This window comes from Mya arenaria, chromosome 2 (assembly GCF_026914265.1).
Source record: "Mya arenaria isolate MELC-2E11 chromosome 2, ASM2691426v1".
Lineage (NCBI taxonomy): Eukaryota > Metazoa > Mollusca > Bivalvia > Myida > Myidae > Mya > Mya arenaria.
This window is the reverse complement of record NC_069123.1, coordinates 55,274,533-55,301,906: the sequence shown is the minus strand read 5'-3', so window position 1 is coordinate 55,301,906 and position 27,374 is coordinate 55,274,533. Positions and strand designations below refer to the sequence as shown.

At 37.3% G+C, this 27,374-nt stretch overlaps 2 protein-coding genes across 2 annotated transcripts in view; one reads left to right on the top strand and one right to left on the bottom strand.

The window, feature by feature from the left end:
- LOC128215973 (collagen alpha-5(VI) chain-like) overlaps window positions 1-21,999 on the bottom strand; it is a 71,474-nt gene extending 49,475 nt beyond the window's left edge. Inside the window, exons 1-10 of the mRNA XM_052922575.1 lie at window positions 21,690-21,999; window positions 21,353-21,397; window positions 20,924-21,039; window positions 15,779-15,872; window positions 8,443-8,690; window positions 6,836-6,947; window positions 6,330-6,542; window positions 5,144-5,285; window positions 3,591-3,786; window positions 3,038-3,185 (exon numbers count right to left, since the gene is read on the bottom strand). Coding sequence (XP_052778535.1) covers window positions 3,038-3,185; window positions 3,591-3,786; window positions 5,144-5,285; window positions 6,330-6,542; window positions 6,836-6,947; window positions 8,443-8,690; window positions 15,779-15,872; window positions 20,924-21,039; window positions 21,353-21,397; window positions 21,690-21,999 — 1,624 coding nt within the window. The remainder of the gene's footprint in view (window positions 1-3,037; window positions 3,186-3,590; window positions 3,787-5,143; window positions 5,286-6,329; window positions 6,543-6,835; window positions 6,948-8,442; window positions 8,691-15,778; window positions 15,873-20,923; window positions 21,040-21,352; window positions 21,398-21,689) is intronic.
- Window positions 22,000-22,354: 355 nt separating this feature from the next.
- On the top strand, window positions 22,355-23,349 carry LOC128215962 (uncharacterized). Its single transcript, XM_052922565.1, has 2 exons — window positions 22,355-22,389; window positions 22,779-23,349. Exons 1-2 carry the CDS (start codon window positions 22,355-22,357, stop codon window positions 23,347-23,349), a joined length of 606 nt encoding a protein of 201 aa, XP_052778525.1.
- The last annotated feature ends 4,025 nt before the right edge of the window (window positions 23,350-27,374 follow it).

Below are 27,374 nucleotides of genomic sequence, written 5' to 3'. Positions count from 1 at the left end.
GAAAAATATTCCCCCGGAAATTTGATCCTTCCCCCGATTTCCCGGCAGGGGATAAAAATCCCCTGGAATTTATAAAATAACAAAAGCAAAAAAAGAGCAATTGTTTTTAGAGCAATTTTACAACAAGTAATAATGGCAAAATGAAATCATAGTATGTAAGTAAAACTGAATGTAAACAAACAACTCCACAAGGGAAAAAATTACTTCATGAATTACAATTTATATTTTTAAAAATATTTGATAAAATAAAAAACTTTTTGAAAAACTTTTTCAAGAAGTGATTAATTTATTTGTAATAATGATCAAAGGCGAACACATATTACTTTTTGGGAAGTGGTAGAAATAGATTATATTTATAATTATAATATTTATTCCATTCTGTTTTTGTCTGAAAATAATCATTGCTGATAATAAGTAAGCAGAATTTTTTAACTGACTTTGGAGGAAGCAAATTAAATTGTCACAAAAACATACTTTTCCTATGACTTGTTTTGTTCTGCAAGTGCATTACAGTCTGACATGATAAGAATATGATGATTTATAAAATACATCTCTATATTCGAAAAGGTTAAGACTTTCATAGCAATAAATGTAAAAAATATGTAAAAATAATTTTTCATAGTTGCATCTTATATTACTTAGACCTGCCTGAATTTTACAAAAATCCCCCTGAATTTTAAGTCTTTCTGAACAAATCCCCTGGAATGGTCACAAGAAACATAGCATGTATGTATCCATTTCACTCAAAACAAGAAATTTTAAACCATTTGATTTTTTACCATTTGATGTTTTCCATTCTAAACAACATAACATTCAGTTATATTAAGAAACATAAAGAAACCAATAATATATGACCTTAATATGTCCAAGAATCAAGCCCACAAGCCATGCCAAATATCCCAGCCCATGAGCCTAGCCCATGAGCCCAGCCCATGAGCCAAGCCAAAGAGCCCAGGCGATGTTTCTAGTATGCCCATACATGGTATAACCAATGTGGGGGAAATTCCTCCTGTGTTTCAATCCATTACCTGGTTTCGTGACGGGAAATAGTGTGTTATTGGGGAAAGGAGACAAGATGGAGTTGTATAATAGATTTTGTAACAACATTTATACGCCTTCAGTTTTAATAAAATGCTTTAAAAAGTAGATCAAGCACAGAAATAAAATGCCTGTGCCAAAGTGATTAATAATGATAGCCTTCAAATGAAGGATAAGATGCCCTGGTTTTCAGACAAAATTCTCTGGTAAGTCTTCCAGCAATATAACATCAGAAATAATGCTCGTTTTAGATGCGTTATAAATCCACTGGACTCATGTCAAATGTTTCTGAACAAAACATTCATGGAAAGCGTTCCAGGAAGAAATGCATGTATGTCCAGCTAATTCTAAACTAGAGCTATCACTGAAGGTGATTAATACCCCCGAACGCCGCCCTTATATGAAATTGCAGTCAACTATTTGGAAAGCCATCCTATAAATGACAACTTCATTTTATGGACTATTGTCAGTTATTCATTTTTTGATTATGTTCTTAAAAGTTAGAAAAAAGGCTTTAAACAATATCAGTGATGCTAATACTGAGATGTTAATACTGATATATTTGATGTTCTAAAGCACAGAATATACGATTGCCTATGACCATCTATAAATGAGTTAAGTTACTTTTTTTATACCACTAGTTTAAAAGTAATGGTTTATATAAACATATTTAGAAAGGAAAACACATAAAATGTTATTGATGGGGTTATTTTTGTTTTGTACAATTTCCGATTGTTATTGTTAAAATTAGAAAATAACGCTTTTATAGTTGTTGTTCTAGTAGTTTTCAAGTTATTGTCCGGACAAAAGTTTGAAAAAAAAAACACAGAAAAAGGCAATAACTCTGTAATTTGCTAAAATAGTGTAATGATTCATGTACACTGAACTCCTTCTCATTGTGCTGTACCATAATATAAAGTTTTATTACATTCCATCCGGTAGTTTTCAAGTTATGCTCCGGACAAGGAAAAAAGTAACGAAGGGCAATAACTCTGTAATTGGCTGAAAACAAATTGCGGTGTCTGTACACTGCACTTCCTCTCATAATGATCTATCACTGTATGAAGTTTTATTAAATTCCATCCAATACTTTTCAAGTTATGCTCCGGACACGAAAAATTAACAAAGGGCAGTAACTCTGTAATTAGCTGAAATAGAATTGTGGTTCCTGTACACTGCACTTCCTCTCATTATGATCTATCACTGTATGAAGCTTTATTAAATTCCATCCAATAGTTTTCAAGTTCTGCTCGGGACAAGAAAAAAGTATCAAAGGTCATAACTCTGTAATTACCTAAAATAGAGTTATGGTTCTTGTGCACTGCACTTCCTCTCATTGTGCTTTACCATTGTATGAACTTTCAATAAATTCCATCTAGTAGTTTGCAAGTTAATGTCTGGGAAAATATTTGACAGCAAAAAAAATAATTTAAAGGGCAATAACTCAGTAATTAGCTAAAGTAGAGTCATGGTTCTTGAACACTGCACTTCCTCTCATTGTGCTTTACCATTGTATGAAGTTCCAATGAATTCCATACTTTTCAAGTTATACTCCGGACAAAAAAAAGTAACAAAGGGCAATAACTCAGTAATAAGCAAGAATAGAGTTATGGTTCTTGAACACTGCACTTCCTCTAATTGTGCTTTACCATTGTATGAAGTTCCAATGAATTCCATACTTTTCAAGTTATACTCCAGAAAAAAAGTAACAAAGGGCAATAACTCAGTGATAAGCAAGAATAGAGTTATGGTTATTGTACACTGCACTTCCTCTCATTATGCTCTACCATTGTATGAAGTTTAATCCAATTCCATCCAGTAGTTTTTAAGTTATGCTCCGGACAAGGTAAATTGCAACGGACCGACCAACAAACCGACCGACCGACGACAGGGTGACTCCAATATACCCCCTTCAAACTTCATTTGTCGGGGGTATAACAAGCAGATTTTTTCTTTGATACAGCAATGTTTTTGTTGCACAGTTATCTAGCACACTTACCGATACCAATGATGAGGAAGAAGACATTGTATCGCTGTTGCAGGGCCTGTACCTTATATATAGCCTCATCCGAGTTGTCTGCTCGTCCTGTGGTCAGAAGCACGACTACGGAACGTCGCCCCAGGCTGGAACGCGGCTGTAGACTTGTCTAAACATATACAAACAACAGGCTGTGCATTGTGGGACAATAGAACCATTGATGCCTAAGTACAATTTTATTACTTATGTAAGGATAGAATTTAAAAGAAACTAAACAAAATATCTGACTATTATAAAGGAGTAAATATAACCATACTCCATCTTAAATTAAACAACATAAAAATAAGTAAATATAACAAAACTCAAAGATTAAAATTTAGAAGAAAAGTGAAGATTTATTTTATGAGTTTTAGTGTATTTGTATATTATTATTATTATTACTACACAAACATAAATCAAAGCTTCTTCCAATCATTATCTTATATATTTGCCTCCTTTCTAAGAAAGGCTTTTGTATGCATGCTTGTTCATACCTTACAAAGAATTAAAAGAACAAAACATGAAAACTGCAGACCTGGTTAAGCCAGTTGAGAGCCGAAAGTAGGTTTCTGCCATTCCTGTTGAATGTGTTATATGAGAGGGAGTCAATGCCTGTCTCGAGGGAGTTGAAGGTACCATACTCCGTCACCTCTATGCGGTGGACCCCAGACAGTGTCTGTACCCCGTATTTGGCCACACCAACCAGTGCTGAGTTGGGCCCTATTACAAACCTACAGGGGAAAACATAATGATATGATACAAAAAAAATAAAATAAGTCTGCTTAATATTAGTACTGTATTATATCATGTATAGGACGCTAGCATAGATAGGACGCAGGCCAAAAAATAGTTGAAAAAACGGGTAAAAAACCCTTAATATATAAGATAGGAGGCAGCAGAAAAATGTCAAAATCACAAAAATTACAAAGATTGTGAGGAAAGTAATGTTTAACTTCTGCTATTATAAAGTCACATTTTTTGGCATGATGTGTAAAATGTGTCTTTTTCATTTGCAAGGAAACCTGAGAGCAACGGGAAAGCCCCCATTTGTTGAGCATTGTGACCACCAAGCATACAAGTTTGTTTAGATTTGTTTATGTTTATCCCAGGTTTACTTACAGCGTTTCATCTTTTCCTTTGCTGAACTATAATGAGTTATCAAATAAGGGCATCATTTCAAAATTCTTAATGCATGGTTCCACTCTTAATATTGGGACTTGTCTATTCTTATAGAATGAGCAGGGGCGATGATTACAACCAGTCTTAAGTCTGAGTTCAAACTCAACTGCCAAAACTCAATATCTTCATTTCAATGAAACTTTCTTTCTAGTTGAGTTTTCATAATGAAATTTGCTGACTTTTATGATTATTAGAAATTGTACAATTGTTCACAATTATTTTGGTAAAGTGAATGGATCCTTGAAATTAAATAAAAGTGCTTTAAATCCTGAGTCTGAGTCTCGACTTGGACTTGAGACTGTTGGTAATCATGCGGGAAGGAGCTCAGTGATAAGACTTCCCTTTTTATACAGCTTCGAGTTAAAATATTAAAGGTAGACTGAAGAGCTTAGTGTTATTTGAAAAATATATGCTGGTCAATTCAGTATCTCTATGAACTTTTCTGTGTCTTAAGCCCAGTCTTGACTTTGAATGTATAAATCCCTTTTTGTGGATTATGCATTCAACCAGTCTTTCAATGGAAAGACCGAAACTAGTGATGACTGTATGCACGCCTCACTGTTAGTTTACTCCCCTGTCATTGATATGGAAAAGATTAAACTACTGCGCTATTTAAACATGTTTAACATATGCCAATAAAGGCCGCCTCAAGTCAGCAAATGTTTGCTTCAACAAGCTAGGAAAAGGCCATTACCCTTACATCAAGTCAACATCCTACACCTGATAAATTAAGGTAAATAATCTGGTGACATTAAGAAAATTTTGAGAATATGTGAACTTTCTGAAAACATTTCCTTACCTTATGATATACTTTTTTTACATAATTAAGTGAGAGCCTTTATAAATTTTCTGTACTTTCCCAAATAAATCACTTTTAAAAAAAAAACCTTTCCTTTCCTACCCACTTACGTTTGCAGTATGTTTATCATCATCTGCTTAACAATTTCTAAGTCCTGCGACAGAATATTGTCCGACTCGTCCAACAGGAAGTACAGGTCAAAGGCAACATTGTCTTGTGGAATTACTGGGTTAATCTTTTCAGACTGCGTCTCTGAAACATAACATTCTTTCAAAGTTCTACAATTCCTATGTACAATACATCATTGTGTTTTGATTTTTGAAAAATCAAAATTATAAAAAAATATTTAAATGACTGAAAACATGACTCCCATTGGCAATCATGTTATATGATAAAAAATATAGCACTATTCAGTAAGCAATGCCATTTATAATCATAAAACTTGTGGTATAATTTGATGCCATCAAAACTCATTACAATTATAAGTGCAATACAAGAATGCTGTGATGTGACTTTCACCATTCCGGATTCAGATTATTCTTATAGATCTTAATCACTACATAAATTATCATGCAAGATATCACAATAGCCTTGAGGAAATATTTCGGCCATTTGAAATGAACAAAATGTAATGATTGTGCCTAATCACCCATTAAAAGATAACTGATTATTCAAATATAACTTTAAGGATATGATCAAAAGTCAATGACTATTTGTGCACAAGATTTTATTTTTTGAAATATGACTAATTTGGTTTATTCATCAACATCTCACAAAGCAAAAGTTTAGCCCACAGAAAAACCAACCTTAGGACAGAATAAATAAAGCATCTCAGTGAATAGATTCAACAGAGATTAACTAAATACTCTACTTTTCAGCAAATTTATTCATATGCATATATTGTTCCGACCTTTCTTTTGCTTAGTTTCATATTATTGGTGTACAAACATTGTTAGTTTTCTTTAAAATCAACTTGAACTTTATTTAAGTGAAAAATTGTCACTAAGATGCTTTATGAATATGTCCCAATGGCAGCTTATTATCTGCTCAAGTGTTGTGTAGTTTTCCCTGAATATTAGGGTCATAGAAGTTGATGCTACAATCCTGTTGTTGTTACTTGTTATTGTATATAAAAACATAGTTTTTATATGAGTTATTGTATTTTCATTATATTACAAAGTTGTATGTGCATATCTTTGGGATTAATCTGTATTTTTACCCCACCATGATAAAGACACTGACATTTATGTTCATGACAACATAAGAACCCTGACATTATGGGCCAGAATGACCTACCTTTACACAATGCCTTTGAAACATCATAGAGGAACTCGTCGTTGATATTATTGATGTCATCTTGCTCAAACATCATGCCGGAGCTGGCAAGCTGGTTCAGAAAATTGAAGTTTACAAGGTCAGTGACCTTCATTCCAATTGCCATGACAAATGCTCCCCAATTCTTGATCTTCGTTGCCATGTCTACCGCTAGAGTAAGGTCATTAGGCTGGCCTGAGATACAAAGATATACCTCCTTTGAATAATATACATAAATGTTATAGACAAGAAGAGTAAAAATGAAAATGAGTGAAACCAGTAGTTAAACACTTAAAGCCAATCCTTTCTATGTGAATGTATTCCATAACAAAATGATATAAATGAAGAGCAATAACTCCACTTCATCAGGGGCAATCATACCAAAATAAATTACACATAATTGAGACAATATTCTCTCCCTAGATTGATGATATGCCAGAGATGCAATAGCATCACCATCAATAATGCTTGATAGATAAGTGATTTACCATCAGTTATGAGAACCACGAAGGTGAAAGAGTTTGCATTGCCCTGGTCCTCAATAATCTCCCAAGCCTTCTGCAGCGCCAAACCTGTGTGGGTTTTGATGTTTCGCATATCCTGCAAAAGTCCAAGAAGCTGGATGTTAGTCGATAAAACACCAATAGTGTCTAGCCTGCACTGTCACAATCATTGAACCGTTTTGAGAAAGACTGCTCTTTAACCTTGAATGTAATTGCTGGGAAGATTATGGTTATGCAAGACAGCGATGTGGAACAAGCCAAATTATGATCATTGAGAGTGATCCTTACCTTCATCATACAGACATGATGGGTCACGCACATGACATGCTGTCTTCTCATGGTGAATATTTGTGAGTATTATACCCCCCTCCCCCCTTTGTATGGTCATATAACAATCTAGGCAAACCAAAATACAAAAAAAAATGAATATTGAGTCCTTGACCTTTGACCTACAAAAATGGGTGGTACAGATGATATGCTGTCTTATAACAAAAAATTGTCCCATTTTATTTTAAAATATTCCAAAATATATAAAACAATGCCATCTATTGATGTTATTACAATAACTTTTTAAGTTTACTGTGAACATTAATTTACTACCCAACTGTAGTGTTTGAAAATCGGAATCCATTTGCTATCGATAATCGAATCGAATCGGACCAAGCATTTCGATTTACTTTTGGACAATAATTGAAAGTACATAATAGTAAGTAAGGAATACGTTCTTTACACATAGTATCATCATGATCATTTAATGGTTTAACCTGGAATCCGTACTCGTGATGCTATAGTCATCCTTTTTGCAACAGTAAGTTAGTATGCATAACAACAAAACACATACTTAATAAATGCACATCAATTGCAAAATGATGCACACCGCATCAAGTAAGTTACCTTAGCATTTTATCCATGTAAAAGCATATTCAAATTTTGTGAACCAGCTTAACATTCAATAACCTATAATATTCATGATTACATCAAAATATTTTATTTTCATAATACTTTCACCAAAAGTATATTTGTTTATAACATATGATACAAAAAAAGGTTTCAAAAACAAAATGCATTGAACAGGGATCCCCAGTATTTGCAAGTAAGACCGGACCCACTACACCATAGAGACAGGTTTATTTAGGTTTTATGACACATATAAACAATTGAAAAAAATGTAATTTTGGGAGAGTTTGTACGTTTTTGAGCAAAATGTTTACATTCACCGCATTTGTGTAAGAGAGTGACCTCCCTTGTTAAAATGAACTCAAAAAAGAGTTTACCGGAAAGGAAAAAATGACATTTACTCTAGTTTTACAGCACAACAAAAAATACGTAGTTAATACCAGAAGTAACATTAGCAACATCGATTTTGGACAACCACTATCGATTTTGGACAACCACTATCGATTTTGGACAACCACTATCGATTGTCACCTACATAGCGATGTCAGTGACGTTTTACCGATTGTACTCAAAAATCGTTTTATCACTACTCAAATGTAATTTATACCTTATTTTTACAAATATACCACTGAACAGGACAGCTTAGAAACAAGGCCTTCTTGGCAAGGTCTCATATACAAAATAACTTCTCTTACTCTTGATAAATCCTTGAGCGTTGGTATGAAAGTCTCAGATGAATAATTGTTGAGGGTAATGAGACTGTCATTGTACACGTAGGACGCATACATGATGAAGCCAGCTCGAAGGTTGTCACTGACATCGGTGAGGAGTTTGCCGTATAACTTAGCCGTCAGGTCACAGATCAACATGAAGTCTTCATCCTGAATACTGTATGATGCATCCATCACAAATATTACATCTATGTTTCCATAACATATTGGAACTGAAATAACAAAAACAATAAATATTGATTGATTGATTGATTGATTGATTATTTAGGTTAATACACACTCAGTATACAATTTGCAATTAAACATAGTACATTAGATTAAATTCTAACATTAAGCAGTACTTGAAAGTATATCACAGAAGCTAGGCAGGATAATTTAATTCTACAAAATATTGAATGTATCTTTTGGATTAAGAACTTAAAAAACATTTAAGGAATGAACTGCAGGGTTGATCCCCAATAATGTCATCAACCCCGCAATTCATTCCTTATGTTTACATCAATAGTTCATTATTTCATTCAAGAATTGTTAAAAAATACTTCATTTCATTTAAGAAAACCTTTCAGTAATCCTTTATTAACCCACTCTGCAAATAGTACGACACGACTGAAACCGGAAACATTTTTTTCAAATGACATCCTAATAACGCGGGAATAGATCAACCACTTGAAATCACTTTAAAAGGTAAAATTGAAACACTTCTGGCAACGATACATTTAACATATCATTATTTAACACTTTCTTAAAGGTTTATTTATATTTTACGGCTCCTGCTGACTCAATACAAACAATAACAAGATAAAAATATTCATGTATATTGTTATGCGATGAATTGCGATCCAAACATATCCGAAGATGTTGCGTTCATCGATTGATAAACCCAATTGCTGAAAGGCAGTTCATTTAAAGAATGGAAGTTGAGGCGTAAATATAATTGGATGGCCCAATGAATTCCAAAAATCTGAAGTGTTTTGTTTTTGTTAGCTAAAACCTGTTTTGATCTATACAATGAAAGTAGGGAATGAATGTGCAGGTCCGGCCTCATACAAATCCCTGAATGTGTCAGGTCAAGGGTTCATCAGCCCAAAGTCACAAGCCTTGCATTTGAAAGGAAAAATCACAAAATGTACTATATATTGAACTATAATATAACATCCTTAACTCATCTTGGCCAAAAAATTGGCATTGGGTCTAAAATCCTGTGATATGAGGCAAAAAGTAGGATGTTACCAACTCAGTACAACACCAGAAGGGCAGAGTAAATGCTTCATAATAATATTGATTTTTTTGGCTTCTCAGTTAATTAGAATTATCAAAGTTTATTGATGTATACAGTCCATGTAACACAGGTGTCACTCAACAGAAAGGAAACAAGAGCATTCCCCTACAGTTTTTATCTTGGAAACTTTTTTATGGGTTAATTTATCGCCTGATCCGAAAAACAAAGAAGCCTGAGATTGAAAATCCTACTATTCAGAAATGTTTTTAATTTTCCCATTCTTGAGATATTGCGATTTTTCAAGTTTTGTCCTGATATGGAAGGACTTAATTACAAATTGGGAAGCAAATCCAACCAGGAAGTGAAAACAGCTACTCAGTGTTTTCTGATCAGGAAACATATCTGTCAGTTTTGTATAATTGCCTTATTATTGGTATTAAAACCCCAATGTCTCAAGTGTGGAGGATTTAAAAAAAATTGAGAGGTAATATTTCTAACTAGTACACAACCAAGGTTCTAGATAATAGCCTAAATTTTCTTATGAATATAACAATTTTACTAAGGTACATGAATAAAGGTTGTTTTGTTTCCAAATAAGGCAATTAATTGACCAAAAAATCCCAATCGGGAAACAATGAAAGAGGGACCCTTGTTTCCTAATTGACCAATTTCCCCCACTGTGCTTAAAGGGGAACCAATTTTGACCTTAAAGAGGACTTTATGACATTTAAACACATATGAGAAGACTGCAGTACATAACCAGCTCAAACCTCTCCTGGGACTAGAGCATATATAACTAGCTCAAATCTCCCTTGGTTCTGGAGCATATATAACCAGCCCAAATCTCCCCTGGGATATATAGCATATATAACCAGCTTAAACCTCCCCTGGGACTGGAGCGTATATAACCAACTCAAACCTCCCCTTGGACTGGAGCATATATAACCAGCTCAAACCTCCCCTGGGACTAGAGCATATATAACCAGCTCAAATCTCCCCTTGGACTGGAGCATACATAACCAGCTCAAACCTCCCCTTGGACTGGAGCATATATAACCAGCTCAAACCTCCCCCATGACTGAAGCATATATAACCAGCTCAAACCTCCCCTGGAACTGGAGCATATATAACCAGCTTAAACCTCCCCTGGGACTGGAGCATATATAACCAGCTTAGACCTCCCCCATGACTGAAGCATATATAACCAGCTCAAATCTCCCCTGGGACTGGAGCTTATATAACCAGGTCAAATCTCCCCTGGGACTGGAGCATATATAACCAGCTTAAATCTCCCCTGGGACTGGAGCATATATAACCAGCTCAAACCTCCCCTTGGACTGTAGCATACATAACCAGCTCAACCCTCCCCTGGGACTGGAGCATATATAACCAGCTCAAACCTCCCCCATGACTGAAGCATATATAACCAGCTCAAATCTCCCCTGGGACTGGAGCATATATAACCAGCTTAAACCTCCCCTGGGACTGGAGCATATATAACTAGCTCAAACCTCCCCTGGGACTGGAGCATATATAACCAGCTCAAACCTCCCCTGGCTGTGGAGCATATATAACCAGCTTAAACCTCCCCTGGGACTGGAGCATATATAACCAGCTCAAACCTCCCCTGGGACTGGAGCATATATAACCAGCTCAAACCTCCCCTGGGACTGGAGCATATATAACCAGCTTAAACCTCCCCTGGGACTGGAGCATATATAACCAGCTCAAACCTCCCCTGGGACTGGAGCATATATAACCAGCTCAAACCTCCCCTGGCTGTGGAGCATATATAACCAGCTTAAACCTCCCCTGGGACTGGAGCATATATAACCAGCTTAAACCTCCCCTGGGACTGGAGCATATATAACCAGCTCAAACCTCCCCTGGGACTGGAGCATATATAACCAGCTTAAACCTCCCCTGGGACTGGAGCATATATAACCAGCTTAAACCTCCCCTGGGACTGGAGCATATATAACCAGCTCAAACCTCCCCTGGGACTGGAGCATATATAACCAGCTCAAACCTCCCCTGGGACTGGAGCATATATAACCAGCTCAAAACTCCCCTGGGACTGGAGCATATATAACCAGCTTAAACCTCCCTCATGACTGAAGCATATATAACTAGCTCAAATCTCCCCTGGAACTGGAGCATATATAACCAGCTTAAACCTCCCCTGGGACTGGAGCATATATAACTAGCTCAAACCTCCCCTGGGACTGGAGCGTATATAACCATCTCAAACCTCCCCTGGGACTGGAGCATATATAACCAGCTTAAATCTCCCCTGGGACTGGAGCATATATAACCAGCTTAAACCTCCCCTGGGACTGGAGCATATATAACCAGCTTAAACCTCCCCTGGGACTGGAGCATATATAACCAGCTTAAACCTCCCCCATGACTGGAGCATATATAACCAGCTTAAATCTCCTCTGGGACTGGAGCATATATAACTAGCTCAAACCTCCCCTGGGACTGGAGCATATATAACCAGCTTAAACCTCCCCTGGGACTGGAGCATATATAACAAGCTTAAACCTCCCCTGGGACTGGAGCATATATAACTAGCTCAAACCTCCCCTGGAACTGGAGCATATATAACCAGCTCAAATATCCCCTGGGACTGGAGCATATATAACCAGCTTAAACCTCCCCTGGGACTGGAGCTTATATAACCAGCTTAAACCTCCCCTGGGACTGGAGTATGTATAACCAGCTTAAACCTCCCCTGGAACTGGAGCATATATAACCAGCTTAAACCTCCCCTGGGACTGGAGCATATATAACTAGCTCAAACCTCCCCTGGAACTGGAGCATATATAACCAGCTTAAACCTCCCCTGGGACTGGAGCATATATAACCAGCTTAAACCTCCCCTGGGACTGGAGCATATATAACCAGCTCAAACCTCCCTTGGAATTGGAGCATATATAACTAGCTCAAACCTCCCCTGGAACTGGAGCATATATAACCAGCTCAAACCTCCCCTGGAACTGGAGCATATATAACCAGCTTAAACCTCCCCTGGGACTGGAGCATATATAACTAGCTCAAACCTCCCCTGGAACTGGAGAATATATAACCAGCTCAAACCTCCCCTTGGACTGGAGCATATATAACCAGCTTAAACCTCCCCTGGGACTGGAGCATATAAACCTCCCCTGGGACTGGAGCATATATAACTAGCTCAAACCTCCCCTGGGACTGGAGCATATATAACCAGCTTAAACCTCCCCTGGGACTGGAGCATATATAACCAGCTCAAACCTCCCCTGGGACTGGAGCATATATAACTAGCTCAAACCTCCCCTGGGACTGGAGCATATATAACTAGCTCAAACCTCCCCTGGAACTGGAGCATATATAACCAGCTTAAACCTCCCCTGGGACTGGAGCATATATAACCAGCTTAAACCTCCCCTGGGACTGGAGCATATATAACTAGCTCAAACCTCCCCTGGAACTGGAGCATATATAACCAGCTTAAACCTCCCCTGGGACTGGAGCATATATAACTAGCTCAAACCTCCCCTGGGACTGGAGCATATATAACTAGCTCAAACCTCCCCTGGGACTGGAGCATATATAACCAGCTCAAACCTCCCCTGGGACTGGAGCATATATAACCATCTTAAACCTCCCCTTGGACTGGAGCATATATAACTAGCTCAAACCTCCCCTGGAACTGGAGTATATATAACCAGCTTAAACCTCCCTGGAACTGGAGCATATATAACCAGCTCAAACCTCCCCTGGGACTGGAGCATATATAACCAGCTCAAACCTCCCCTGGGACTGGAGCATATATAACTAGCTCAAACCTCCCCTGGGACTGGAGCATATATAACCAGCTTAAACCTCCCCTGGGACTGGAGCATATATAACTAGCTCAAACCTCCCCTGGAACTGGAGCATATATAACCAGCTCAAATATCCCCTTGGACTGGAGCATATATAACCAGCTTAAACCTCCCCTGGAACTGGAGCATATATAACTAGCTCAAACCTCCCCTGGAACTGGAGCATATATAACCAGCTCAGGTCGAAAAAAGGTCAATCCTTCAAGCTGCACTGGTAAACTCAATTTGTTTATTGTACATTGCATAGATTGTTGATTTCTCCTATGCCTAGCACTAATGTATACATACACATGCCATATTTTCTGGAGACCATTCAGGGGGATTTGTTCAAAAGGCTGAAAATTCAGGGGGATTTTGATTGTATTCAGGGTGATTTTTTTAGCAGGTCTAAGTTGGCGAAATTTTAAAGTATTTTTAGACGCAAGTATGAAAAAATGTTTTCACATATAGTTTGCTTTGAAAACCTCTTAACTTTTTCATTATACAGAATTATTTTATGTCATGATTTATCATATTTTTATGATACACTGTCATGTCATACTGTAATGCACTTGCAGACCAAAATATGTCATTGGAAAAATATGTTTTCGAGACAATTAAATGAAATTTACCTTCCTCCAAAGTCTTTAAAAAAAATTGTGCTTAATTCTATCAGCTTTGATGACTTTCAGACAATAAGGGAATAGAATTAATATTATTAATTTCTTCCTTCCAAAAGAGTAATATTTCTTTGCCTTTGATAATTACTACAAATTAATTGATCACTTGTTGTAAAAGTTTCCTTTTGGAGAGTTTCACTCACATACTGTGGTTTCACTTTGTCATTATTGCCTGATGTAAAATTTCAAAAAAAAAAAAAAAAATTTTTTTTTTTTTTAAATTCCGGGTTTTTTTTATCTCCCGCCGGGAGACCGGGGGATGGATCGAAATTCCTGGGGATTTTTCCCCCCGCCGGGGGATATGGCATGTATGTGTATAAGAATTCTGGCTTGTTCATTAAAAATCCTTAAGTCAGTGATTGCTCTTGACTCTCTCAATAACCCCAATCCCACTCCTGTACTGGAGCAATAGCCACAGTCTCATGACAGACGCCTTTTGTCACAGCCGAGTGAGCCGAAGAAAAAGAATAAGACCAGTCCATGGGATCAAACTCAGGAGGCCTGGACCCATTTCTTGCATGGATACACATACATGTATGTAGCTCGCATACTCTCTGAATTACAGGAGTCAGAGCAGGGTTTTTTCGCCTTCTTTGCTAGGGGCTGAAATAAGGGTACTTCACAATTTGGAAAAATGGCATATTTTCCGAATTTCCAGATAAAATTATTCCCATTCTCAGATATTTTTCCCAAAAAGTAAGATCTTACTTCAATTCCCAAAAAGCAAGATCTTACTTCAAAAATTTACAATAAAAATATATTCTGTTTGCGCAAATTACCGTATTCTGTTTATCTTTTAAGTTAACTTAAAAAGAATGCTGTATAATTTAAGTGTTATTCGAGGACCATCTAGTCCGTATATTGTTATCAATTCTTTCCGTCGATTTAGAATCAACTCTATAAAAATTAAAACAAAACTCTCTCCCTCTCTTGTCATTGCATCATGTTAAAAATGGGAAGTCACAGACATGATTTCTTCCCCAATAAGATCTACATGTGTGTTAATTGGAAGTCCATACATTTTAGACTTTTCAAGCTTGGCCCTGTGGAGTGTTTGTACACATTTCATATTAAAAAAAGTCATATTTGAAAAAAAATCAGCTAAAAATAGACTCACATGTAAGATATGAGCCTGTTTTTTGTAACATGAGTTCCAAGATTCATATGAATACCTTGACCCTTGTTTAAAAGTTGTCTTCAATCCTCATATGTGGAATTTCCCAATTCGAGATGTTTACGCATTTAAATTTCCCAATTTGCAGAATTCCACGCGTTTTAATTTCCCAAAATGAAAAGGCTAGGCCTCTTCACAATTTTTGGTGAAAAAGCCCTGCAGAGTCAGCACTGTGGCACATCCAACTATTCTTAGAGCATGTTAAGCCCAGGTAAGCTTAACTGATCTTATCCAAATGGTTTCTTGTGTAACAAGTAATAGCCCAATCGCCAATAAATTTTAAGCATGTACATACATAATTATACAGTACATTTTGTACATGTATTCATATACATGTACATTCATGTATTTATATTTCCAATGTTAAGAAGATACTAACATGCTCCAGCCTGAGGAAGATATGTGAGATACAAGGCAACCCCCGCCAGTAGCACCAAACGGTCCAGTATCTGCCTGGAATTCTTTCTATGAACCTGAAAATAATAGTAAAAATAGTTATCATAATATTTGTCTGTTGTCTAAATAAGGGCAGTGGCGGATTGATTAATGGTAAATCCTAATGTTTAACTAGTAACATCAGCTTATTTTGTTGGATTTTAATGTTGATTTCGAGTTCAACACACTAAAATATTTCACTAGAGATGTAAAATGATACCTTTGTAATCAATGGTATTCACTAGTAAAGGGAAGAAACTAAACTTATCAAAGGTTACAGAACACCCCTTTAGACATATTTTTGGGCAAAATCGCACGGTGTTTGTACGGATATCGTTGACTCTTGCATGAATTGTACGAGTTTTTTTTAAACTAATAAAAGACTCAGAGACTCGGTGGAAATGTTTCGCCGAAATCGGAGAAAATTTCGAAGTCGGGAGAAGCTCGGGAGGACCCCGGTGGAGATTGTTCGTGCATCGCACGATGACCTTGTGAATTTGGAACACCACGAAGCCCCGTAGAGCTTGCCGGGTACATGCACGGTAAACGTTGTCCGTACGACACATCGGACAACAGGCGGAGAAGTGGCGATGTCTACACGGGGGCGTTACTTTTGCCTTACGTGCTTCTTACGACATCCCCGAGTATTATAAATGGTAAACAAACGAGCTCCGCACGACTTGTCTGTGTTGTCCGTATTCCACTCCAGTGCATTCAAAATTTGCTATTAACATTTATAATGAAAGCTTGTGTATTTTAACTCCAATAAAAGAAGCGAGCGCCAAACCGCACTGTTGTGTGATTTACATTTGCTTAAAAACTTTGTCTACAAAATAACGGTCAATAATACTTTAATATCGTTCTATGAATTATAAACAGTTAAACATTTTGCTGATGTTCAAAGGTTAGTGTAACAGTAAGGGGTGTTACTATAGGAACGCAATCATACAAATGGCATTGTATGATAATTAAAGCAACGTTATTAAAAGTTTATTGTGAAACAAACTTACATATTGCGTAAACATATTAATATATTTATTACTCAAGATTGCGATGTAAATTTAACATGTTATGTAAGTGTCGGTTGTCTATAAGCACAGGTATCATGTTTGTCTCCCGCTGTCCCGTCCTTTCTGAATTAAAGGACTATCAGAACTCATACTCGTCGAATACGTCCATATGCAAATTCACAGGCATTTTATCGAAAAACATGCCATATTTGATTAAACCGATCCGCAAAAATTATGCAAATTGCAAAACTCCGGGACACGAGGCTCTTACAAAAATTTACGTAGTACATTTTTTGCCCAACACTCTTAATCTATCGGCCACTTTCAAAGTTGGTGTTTTCATCTTGTTTTTGAAGTTAATATTCACCCGTTATGTGTTCATGCGAGTAAATATAAAACAATATATAAAACTATAATAAATATAAAATAAGTATCAAATTATGAGATCAAAAAAGTTAGTATAGTTTAATATCGAACTTTTTGCTTAAATATAGAAAAGCAGGATAAATAAAGATTGTAATACCTAAAGCATTATATTCACATAATGTGTTAGTACTAACCTGCATCGCTTGGATATATTCCAGTGTACTGATAAGCCTTAACCGAAATTACTGTATGTGGAAAATACAAGTTTATGGATTACAAGCCAACATAGATATGTTTACGATTTCAAATCAACGATGTAATGAATTGAATTAATGAACTATTTTGTATTGATCAGTTTAAGTTATGAGGAAAACTCGAATATATTGAAAACCAAAAGCCTCTGGCCATGGACTGTTTTGCGTCATAATTCATTGGAAAACTCATTGCGACGAAGCACATTCTCAACGTGTATTCAAGTGAAAGCCTGCCGCACCCATTGTTCGTTCAAATTATATATTTTAGGCTCATTATAGAATCCCTTAAGGCGGATCAGTGATCCAGAAGCGATTTTCTGTTATCACAGGCGACACTGGTTAGCATGTGCTCGCATCACAAACAAATGTTCTACCAGCCTCTCGAGAGGGCGCTATAATGCATATACAGTGGCGCGCGTTAAAAACGGAGATGGTCCAAACCAATGTTGCGCTATGCATCACAACCTGACAAGACCGAACCTCTAAGCGTGCCCCGCCTCGATATGGATACTCCTTGCTACGTCGTAAAATACACGTAGTCACCCAGAATTTCTTAGGAGCGTACAAATCGCTCGGACCATTACCACCACGGACCTATAAACCAGGTCCATGTTACCACTAAATAATTGTTTGAGACGTTCAGTTATTTAAGGATTTCTTAAGTAAAAATATGTATCTGATTCTACTTTGTAGGGGTAAGATGAATTCATTTGTATGTCGGAGTTACATAAAAAAATTCACCGTGTTGCTAAGTAACGAAATTCTGGCTTTCATTTATTTCGCTTTGAAATATATAACAATGCAGGCTCAGGGGCGTAGCTAGGCAAAACAAAACTTTTTTTCAAAGATTTTGTTCTGAATTAGAATCAAATTGGTGCAATTTGTAAGCATTCAAGGAGAGATAAAAGGCATCATTACATCCATTTTATATGCACATTACACACACTTGATTATATATGCAATGAATACAATAAAATCAAGCAATATGCCCTGTATGTAGTTTAAATAAAGACCAAACTTGCGTTGGTTATAATAAAGCAAACATTTGAGTGGTTTAAAGCTGCACTCTCACAGATTTACCGTTTTGACAGCTTTTTTTTTGTTTTTTGTATTGGAATGAGCAAGTTTTTGCGTAAATATCAGCAAACCAGTGATATAAGACTGCTGACAAAAGACCAGATCGTATATTTTCATATTTCCGTATGAAAATTAATGTTTTATGGCTTAAACCGTTTAAGAAAAATGCATAAAACATCAATTTTTGACCTTAAATATAACAATCTGCGATCTTTTTTGTCGGCAGCCATTGTTAAAAACCAGCACACTAGTTCTCGGCAGTCAATGTTAAAAACCTGCCCACCAAGTCTCGGTAGCCTTTTGTTCTAATCCTGTCCACCAAGTCTGTCTCTGCAGCGTTTGTTCGAAACCTGACCTCCAAGTCGCGGTAGCCTTTTGTAAAAAACCTGCCCACCAAGTCTCGGAATCCTTTTGTTCAACTCCTGCCCACCAAGTCTTGGCAACTAGTGTTAAACCCCTAAACAAAGTCCGTCTCGGCAGCCATTGTTTAGAACCCTGACCACCAAATCTCGATAACCATTGTTTAAAACATGCCAACCTTGTCCCGCGGCCCCATCGTTCAAAACCTGCACACAAGGTTTCGAGACCGCCACTGTACGAAATCTACTCACCAAGTGTTGGCAACTATTGTTAAACATTTGTCCAACAGGTCTCGACAACCATGGTTCAACTCCTGCCAACCATGTCACGTCAAACTTTATTCAAAATCGCCCACCAAGTCACAGCAGCCATTGTTTGAAACCTCCCCACCAAGTTTCGCCAACCATTGTTCATCTTCCGCAAACCAAGTTACGGCAACCATTATTCAAAATCTATCATTGTTTATCACATGTCTACCAAGTCTCGGAATGACTGAACAAAACCCACCTACCAATTCTCGATCCCCAATTTTTAAACCTTTTCACGGAATATCGACTACCATTGTTTAAGACAAGCCCGCCAAGTCTCGGCATTCATTGCTTACAACCTGTCCACAAAGTATCTGTTAATTTTTCTACCACCACCACCACCACCACCACCACCACCACCACTAACACCACAACAACAACAACAACAACCACTACGACTAACACTACCACTACCTACTTCTACAAACATAATAATCAAAATCATAATGATGATTAATGATGATGATAACAATAATAATAATAATAATAATAATAATAATAATAATAATAATAATAATAATGATAAGAAGAAGAAGAATTGCTATACATGTACATACCTTCATTTTAGCTTTTTGGGGATAAAGTATGCAATCCATAAACTTGTATTTTCCACACGAAATGAAACACTTCTGAATTTATTTCTATAAATGCATGATATAATAATGTATCAATATATTTATGTATTCATCAATCGAATCGTTTACGTTTTTTGATAAGAACTGCCAGAGGGGAATGTACAAACATACATCTAGTTCAGTCAAAAAGTTTCCCTTTTGGTTGCGTTTCAAATTGTTAACATCGCATTTAGTATTTGGAAATTGAAAGGTATAAAATAAAAAATGTATCTTGCTTTCTGACTTGTACATCTTGCTTTTTGACTTGCTTTCTGACTCGGATATTTTGCTTTCTTATTTGTATTTTGCTTTTCTGAATTGTACATCTTGCATTCGTATTTGTATTTTGTTTTCTGACTTGTACATCTTGTATTCTAACTTGTACAACTTGCTTTCTTATTCGTTATTTAGGCATCTGTATTGCTAGCTTTGTGAAAGTTCTTGGCTGGCCCAAAGTGACATTCAACGTTTGCTCATGCATACATGGCATATCTTTGCATGCGTATCATTCGGAGCTCCTCGGCCATTTTGACTCAAAAACATTTTTTGATAAAAATGGCCGAGGAGTTCCGAATGGCATGCGTAGGTTTTTTTAATTACTTGGCGATCATTTATCGATAAGGTCATAAAACTCAGATATAATTGAGTTAAATATTCAGAGTTCATAAGTATGTTTCTACTTTAAATTACCTATTTTTATAGCTTTAATACTTAATGACTAACTTTCTTTTCAAATATTAACATGAATGACACATGTCAGCAAGCATCATGACGAATGCTGCATAGCCGAATTATGCAATACGTAATTTTGTGTTTGTTTATTTAGGTTTTTATCAAAATTGGCCCGCTCCTATTGGCTGCATAATGGCCAGATTATGAAATGACGCCATCGCGACTTAAATTGCGATAATGTTCAAGATGGACTTGCCCTATTTTGTCGAGATTTGTTAGCGAACAAAACAAAGTTCAAGCTGGTAGAACGGTTAATAGACGTATACGGCATTTCCTATCTTTATTTAGGTGATTCAGACCTGTCACATCTACGTCCGTACCTCGAAAATATCAATAAAACCAACTATGCTCACTTTATCAATACCAACCAAAGACATACCACTAAGAATGTCGTTCTCAAGGACACGCATCACGTCATCCATACCTACCAAAGACATACCAATAAGGATGTTGTTCCCAAGGACAAGCAACACGTCATCCATACCTACCAAAGATATACCACTAAGGATGATGTTCCCAAGGACACACTTCACGTCATACATACCTACCAAAGATATACCACTAAGGATGATGTTCCCAAGGACACACTTCACGTCATACATACCTACCAAAGACATGCCACTAAGGATGGTGTTCCAAAGGACAAGCAACACGTCACCATACCTACCTAAGACATACCACTAAGGCTGATGTTCACAAGAACAATCAATACGTCATCCATACCTACCAAAGATATACCACTAAGGTTGATGTTCCCAAGGACAAGCAACACGTCACCATACCTACCTAAGACATACCACTAAGGATGATGTTCCAAAGGACAGGCACCACGTCATCCATACCTACCAAAGACATAACAATAAGGATGATGTTCCCAAGGACACACTTCATGTCATCCATACCTACCAAAGACATACTACTAAGGATGGTGTTCCCAAGGACAAGTAACACGTCATCCATTCCTACCTAAGACCACTAAGGATGTCGTTCACAAGGACACACCTCACGTAATCCATACCTACCAAAGACATAGCACTAAGGATGATGTTCCCAAGGACAAGCAACACGTCATACAAATCTACCTAAGACCACTAAGGATGTCGTTCACAAGGACACGCACCACGTCATCCATACCTTTCAAAGACATACCACTAAGGATATTGTTCCCAAGGACACGCCTCAAGTCATCCACACCTTCAAAAGATATACCACCGTGGATGTTGTTCTCAAGGCCACGCATCACGTCTTCCATACGAGTTTCGTAACGGCCAAGTCCATCGTATATATTACAACAATGTTCACAGTAATAGGCCACAGTGTTCACTGTGTATGTCGCAACCGTGTTTAATGTGTATGACGCCACCTTGTTCGCTGTGTATGACGCCACCGTGTTCACTGTGTATGATCCCACCGTGTTCACAGTGTGTGACGCCACCGTGTTCATTGTGTATGACGCCACCGTGTTCACTGTGTATGACGCCACCGAGTTCGCTGTGTATGACGCAAACCGTGTTTATTGTGTATTACGCCTCCGTGTTCACTGTGTCTATGACGCCACCGTGTTCTCTGTGTATTACGCCTCCGTGTTCACTGTGTATGACACCACCGTGTTCGCTGGGTATGACGCCACCGTGTTCACTGTGTATGACGCCATCGTGTTCACTGTGTAGGACGCCACCGTGTTCACTGTGTATGACGCCACCGTGTACGCTGTGTTGGATGCCATCGTGTTCACTGTGTATGACACCGCCGTGTTCACTGTGTATGACGCCATCGTGTTTACTGTGTAGGACGCCATCATGTTTACTCTGTATGACGCCACCGTGTTCACCTTGTATGTGCCCTTACCTATCGTACGTTCGTACTTCAGCGGATAACAAACTATTAATGTCCGTACCCATTACGCATGACTTTTCTTCAGGCACCGTTGATTACAAAAATGTTGGTATGATTTTACAGTTTGCGTTGTGGATATAATTGAAATGACCAGCTTCTTATCCAATCACTCTACTAAAATAGCTAACATTTAAATAACTATTGTTATAATTCTTTTAACCTGTAAACTCGGTTTAAGAAGGTTAAGCAACCAGTCGTTACTGTATTGAATAACAAAAGGTGCCTGAAAATGTGTCAAATCATTAAGAATACACATATGACTTATCGTATTGCCTTTTCACATCAGGTCAATAACGAACCGCCTCCACTGTGACATGTATATAACAGAGAACGAGATGGCGCATCTACAGTGGAGGGTCGAGATGGCGCATCAACAGTGGAGGAACGAGATGGCGCATCTACAGTGGAGGATCAAGATGGCGCATCTACAGTGGAGGATCGAGATGGCGCATCTACAGTGGAGGAACAAGATGGCGCATCTACAGTGGAGGATCGAGATGGCGCATCAACAGTGGAGGATCGAGATGGCGCATCTACAGTGGAGGATCGAGATGGCGCATCTACAGTGGAGGATCGAGATGGCGCATCTACAGTGGAGGAACGAGATGGCGCATCTACAGTGGAGGATCGAGATGGCGCATCTACAGTGGAGGATCGAGATGGCGCATCTACAGTGGAGGAACAAGATGGCGCATCTACAGTGGAGGATCGAGATGGCGCATCTACAGTGGAGGATCGAGATGGCGCATCTACAGTGGAGGATCGAGATGGCGCATCTACAGTGGAGGATCGAGATGGCGCATCTACAGTGGAGGAACAAGATGGCGCATCTACAGTGGAGGATCGAGATGGCGCATCTACAGTGGAGGACCGTACGAACGCTTTCATGGCGTCATGACGCCCACGTTCATTGAAAGCGTTCCCGGTATAACGGAATATAATTTGTACTCCACAAACATCTCATTGTTACTTTAGATAAAATAAAATGAACAAATTTATGATAATTATATTTTGTATTTCTGAATTTATTTGTGTCCGTCGTTGCTAGATGAGTGTTTGGCACGAACGGCCAAGCAATAACAACTACATGTTAAGGAGACCAAGCGGCTACGAAAACAATATGTTTGTTGTTACAATTGGTACGGATTCGTGATCATCAAATAATGTTTAATGGAAGAACAATTCGTCACCTTAGTGCAAGAACGCAATATCTGCTTCTATTTCTTTATGCAGTTATTGAGTTATTGCACTAAGGTGACGAATAAATGATAAATATCTAAGTCGCGTTATAAAGTTTTATCATTATTATTCAAGTTTTTTTTCCAGAATGACAGCGCTTCAATAAATGTAAGTGCTTAGTCACGACGTACGTTTAGGCATATTACATTTATAGATCACGCATGTTTATACGTTATTATATGTTTTCCGGCAAATGAATAATTAATTGATATTTCACTGTTACATACAGGTGACCTGGGGCGCAATTTTAATGGCGACTTTTCCCGATTTACAATATTTTGGTATATAAGTTGGCGTGTTTTTAATATACCCCCCCCCCCCAAAAAAAAAAAAACAAAAAAAAAACAAAAAAAACACAACAACAACAAAAAAAAAACAAAAAAAAAAACACACAAACAACAACAAACAAACTCCAAGTACCTGTCACCTTATCCTTTTATGCATGTGATAAATAGGAAACGGTTTCAGTGTACGATCGCATATATTTCACTTCGTGAACACCAATATTAAATATTTCACTCGTAGCTATGTCAGTGGTGAAATGCGATTTGGTGCTCACTCGGTGCAATATGTCGCGATTACGCACTGAGACAAACAATTATCCTCTACATGAATACGGTCCTCTATACTGTCCATCCCTTCAAACGACACGATCATGACTTCTTTAACCACAACCAGTGTGTGTGTATACCACGTGATAATTTACATCATAAATGCTGTGTTGATTTGCAATATTTTGAAGAAGCTTTAAACAAAGATAACTTTCCTATTTAGTCACCATTTGAAATTAAACCTGGCGCAGTCTACGCCACTAACATAGCCCCGCCATCGGTATTTTACTAGACTTTGCTTAAGTTTAGTTTCTTAAAAGGACATTCGTTTTTCACAAAATCGCCGCCTGATGGAGCACTGTCACAAAATTATTAAGAAACATTTGGCGAAGTGTTTGAGGAAACTAATCACCTGATCGAACTCCGGTAATAAAACGAAGGTGGAGCTTTTAAAGCGACATACACTCCCCTTTGTTTTATTTAAAATGGTGAAAAAAAAAGAAAAATTATCTTTGTTTTAATACATCATTCGAACCAAAAATGTTACCTTCCGACGTAGCATTTATGACGTAATATATCACGTGGTATACACACACTGCACATAGCCACAAAAAACATCCCCTTATGTTCACAGCTTCGGCCACCAACCAAGCCAACGGGACAAACGAGTGTTCCAGCGAGGGTGACGTCATCCAAAGTGTATCCGTATCATATCAATAAGAAGGTGGTGTTTTAAAAGTTTTGTATTTTGTTTATAAGGTACATTCATGTACAAATAAACAAATCGTTCCTGATAAATCTATAGGCAGGTGATTGCTTTTACGGACAAAACAACTAGGGAAGACCATGCATGAACACTGATACTATACATTATAGTATTCTATATAACCTTACAGTCAACCATGACTAACGGGTGATACTTGCCGTCACGGTCAGGGCTATTAGTGCGGACAGGAGGACGGTATTTTGAAGACGGCGAGGTTCCAGATGCCTCTGGTAAAGTGTTTCCGAGTCCGAAGGACTCAACGCGTACTTTGACCAGCCCAATCGCGTTCATATCCCCGATAATGACATCAACACCGCAATTCATTCCTTATATTTACACCAATAGTTCATTATTTTATTCAAGAAACGTTAAAAAATACTTCATTTCATTTAAGATTAACTTTCAGTATTCCTTTCTTACCCATTCTGAAAATAGGACGACTCGACTGTTACCGGAAACACTTTTTTCAAATGACGTCACAATAACGCGGGAAAAGTTCAACCACTTGAAATCGCTTTTAAACATAAAATTGAAACACTTTTGGCAACAAAACGTTTGAAATTTAATAACTTAGCACTTTCTTAAATGTTGATTTATATTTTACGGGACCTGCTAACACAATACAAACAATAACAAGATCATGTATTGTGTTATGCGATGAATTGCGATCCGAACATATCCGAAGATGTTGCGTTGCCGAAATGCAGTTCATTTAAGGATTGGAAGTTGAAGTGTAAATATTCCTTAAATACACGTTAAAACACTACAATTAATTAATTCTATTATTCAAATATTACGAACTACTTTTACTGGTATACCGGTATACGATAGGCATTGACTTTTTGTATACAAATAACCGCTGGGTGGCGTAGACAGATTTCCAATTAACATTGATGTCAAACTGAGACGACTATTTTCATACATGAGAAATATAGTAGTCCTAAGAATGATCGCCTTTCCGGCATGTATTCTGTTCTTTAGGTACACACTTTAATTAGAGTGCGTTAATTTGATAAACGTAGTTCTCAATTGTACTTTGATCTGCGTTAATTAGGTCTATAAACAGCCGGTCTTGTGGGTGCAAACTCTTTCTTAGTATTACCATCAATCATTTCCTCAGACATTTCCTCCTTGGGAACAAATGGTATCTGGTAGCCCTGTAGAGCAGCAGTCAACAGTTTCTTTGCGCCATTCATAACCCAGCGCAATGAAACACTATATTAAAACTCGACAGTTCACAGCATTCTTACATTGTCCTTTGTTTTACCAGCACATTGAGCCATACCAGTCAAGCTGATCTTGTTTTCTCACAATTTTCTATTCAAAGAGTGTTACATTCTAGGAATTTCATCTTGGAAGAAAGTCTTTGTACGGAAGCGAGCCGTGAGACGCTCGAATGAATGTGACGAAAGGAAGTTGGAGCACGGTACACTGGCGTCACAACGTTTTTCCATCACACGAGAAACTTGCGAATAATCGAACAACATCTGAGATGTATTCATATTGCATTTATTACCTCGTTTGGCTTGGATATACATAAAGTAGTGAACTAATATAGAAAATTTTGTTTTAAGCACCATCCTCTATAGAAACATTTAATAATGCTTGGGTTGGGTCTCCGTCTGATATGCATTCTGTTGTCTATTCGATGGATAAATTCACAAGGTATGTACAACCTCTATGTATACAACACCGAAATCTAGAATTATTTAAAAACATTCCATGGTAACATTTTCATTTAATGCGTTGAAGTTATTGTTCAGTTTGAAATATATGCATTTCTTCTATCTAGTTTGTCAATAGACTATACATCTTTATTTATTTTCATATGAATAAAATAAAATTCGTGTAGGGATAATAGTTTGTACTGTAATGTATGTCTACCGTTCGCTAGTACCGTATATTTTTGAATCAAACAATACAGTACGGTATAAAAATAAAATCGGACGAAACAAAATGAATTAAATGTCAGCATTGTTGACGATGTGTCCATATGAATTTGTTTCCAAGTTGTACCATGGGCCATTCCAGGCGGGTCACGTAATCAGAATGGACCAGCCAACTTTATCATTGTAAAATCAAACTATAAACAATGTTTTATAAAAAAATCCTTTATGAACAAACATTTGTATTAACTGCTTGAAGAAAAAATAAACATCAAGATACACAAAAACATTATATATACAAATATTTGGACACATTTATTGGGATTTTAATAATTTGTCCCCAAACTCGTAGGCTAGGTTGTTTTGTTTTTTTTCAAGCTTGTTTTACGGACCTTTGGACCCGATTCATCTAAGCTCAGAAAAAGCTTTCGTAGGATGGTTTCCTTATTTAAACTAGTTTGAATATCAATAAATGGGTAAA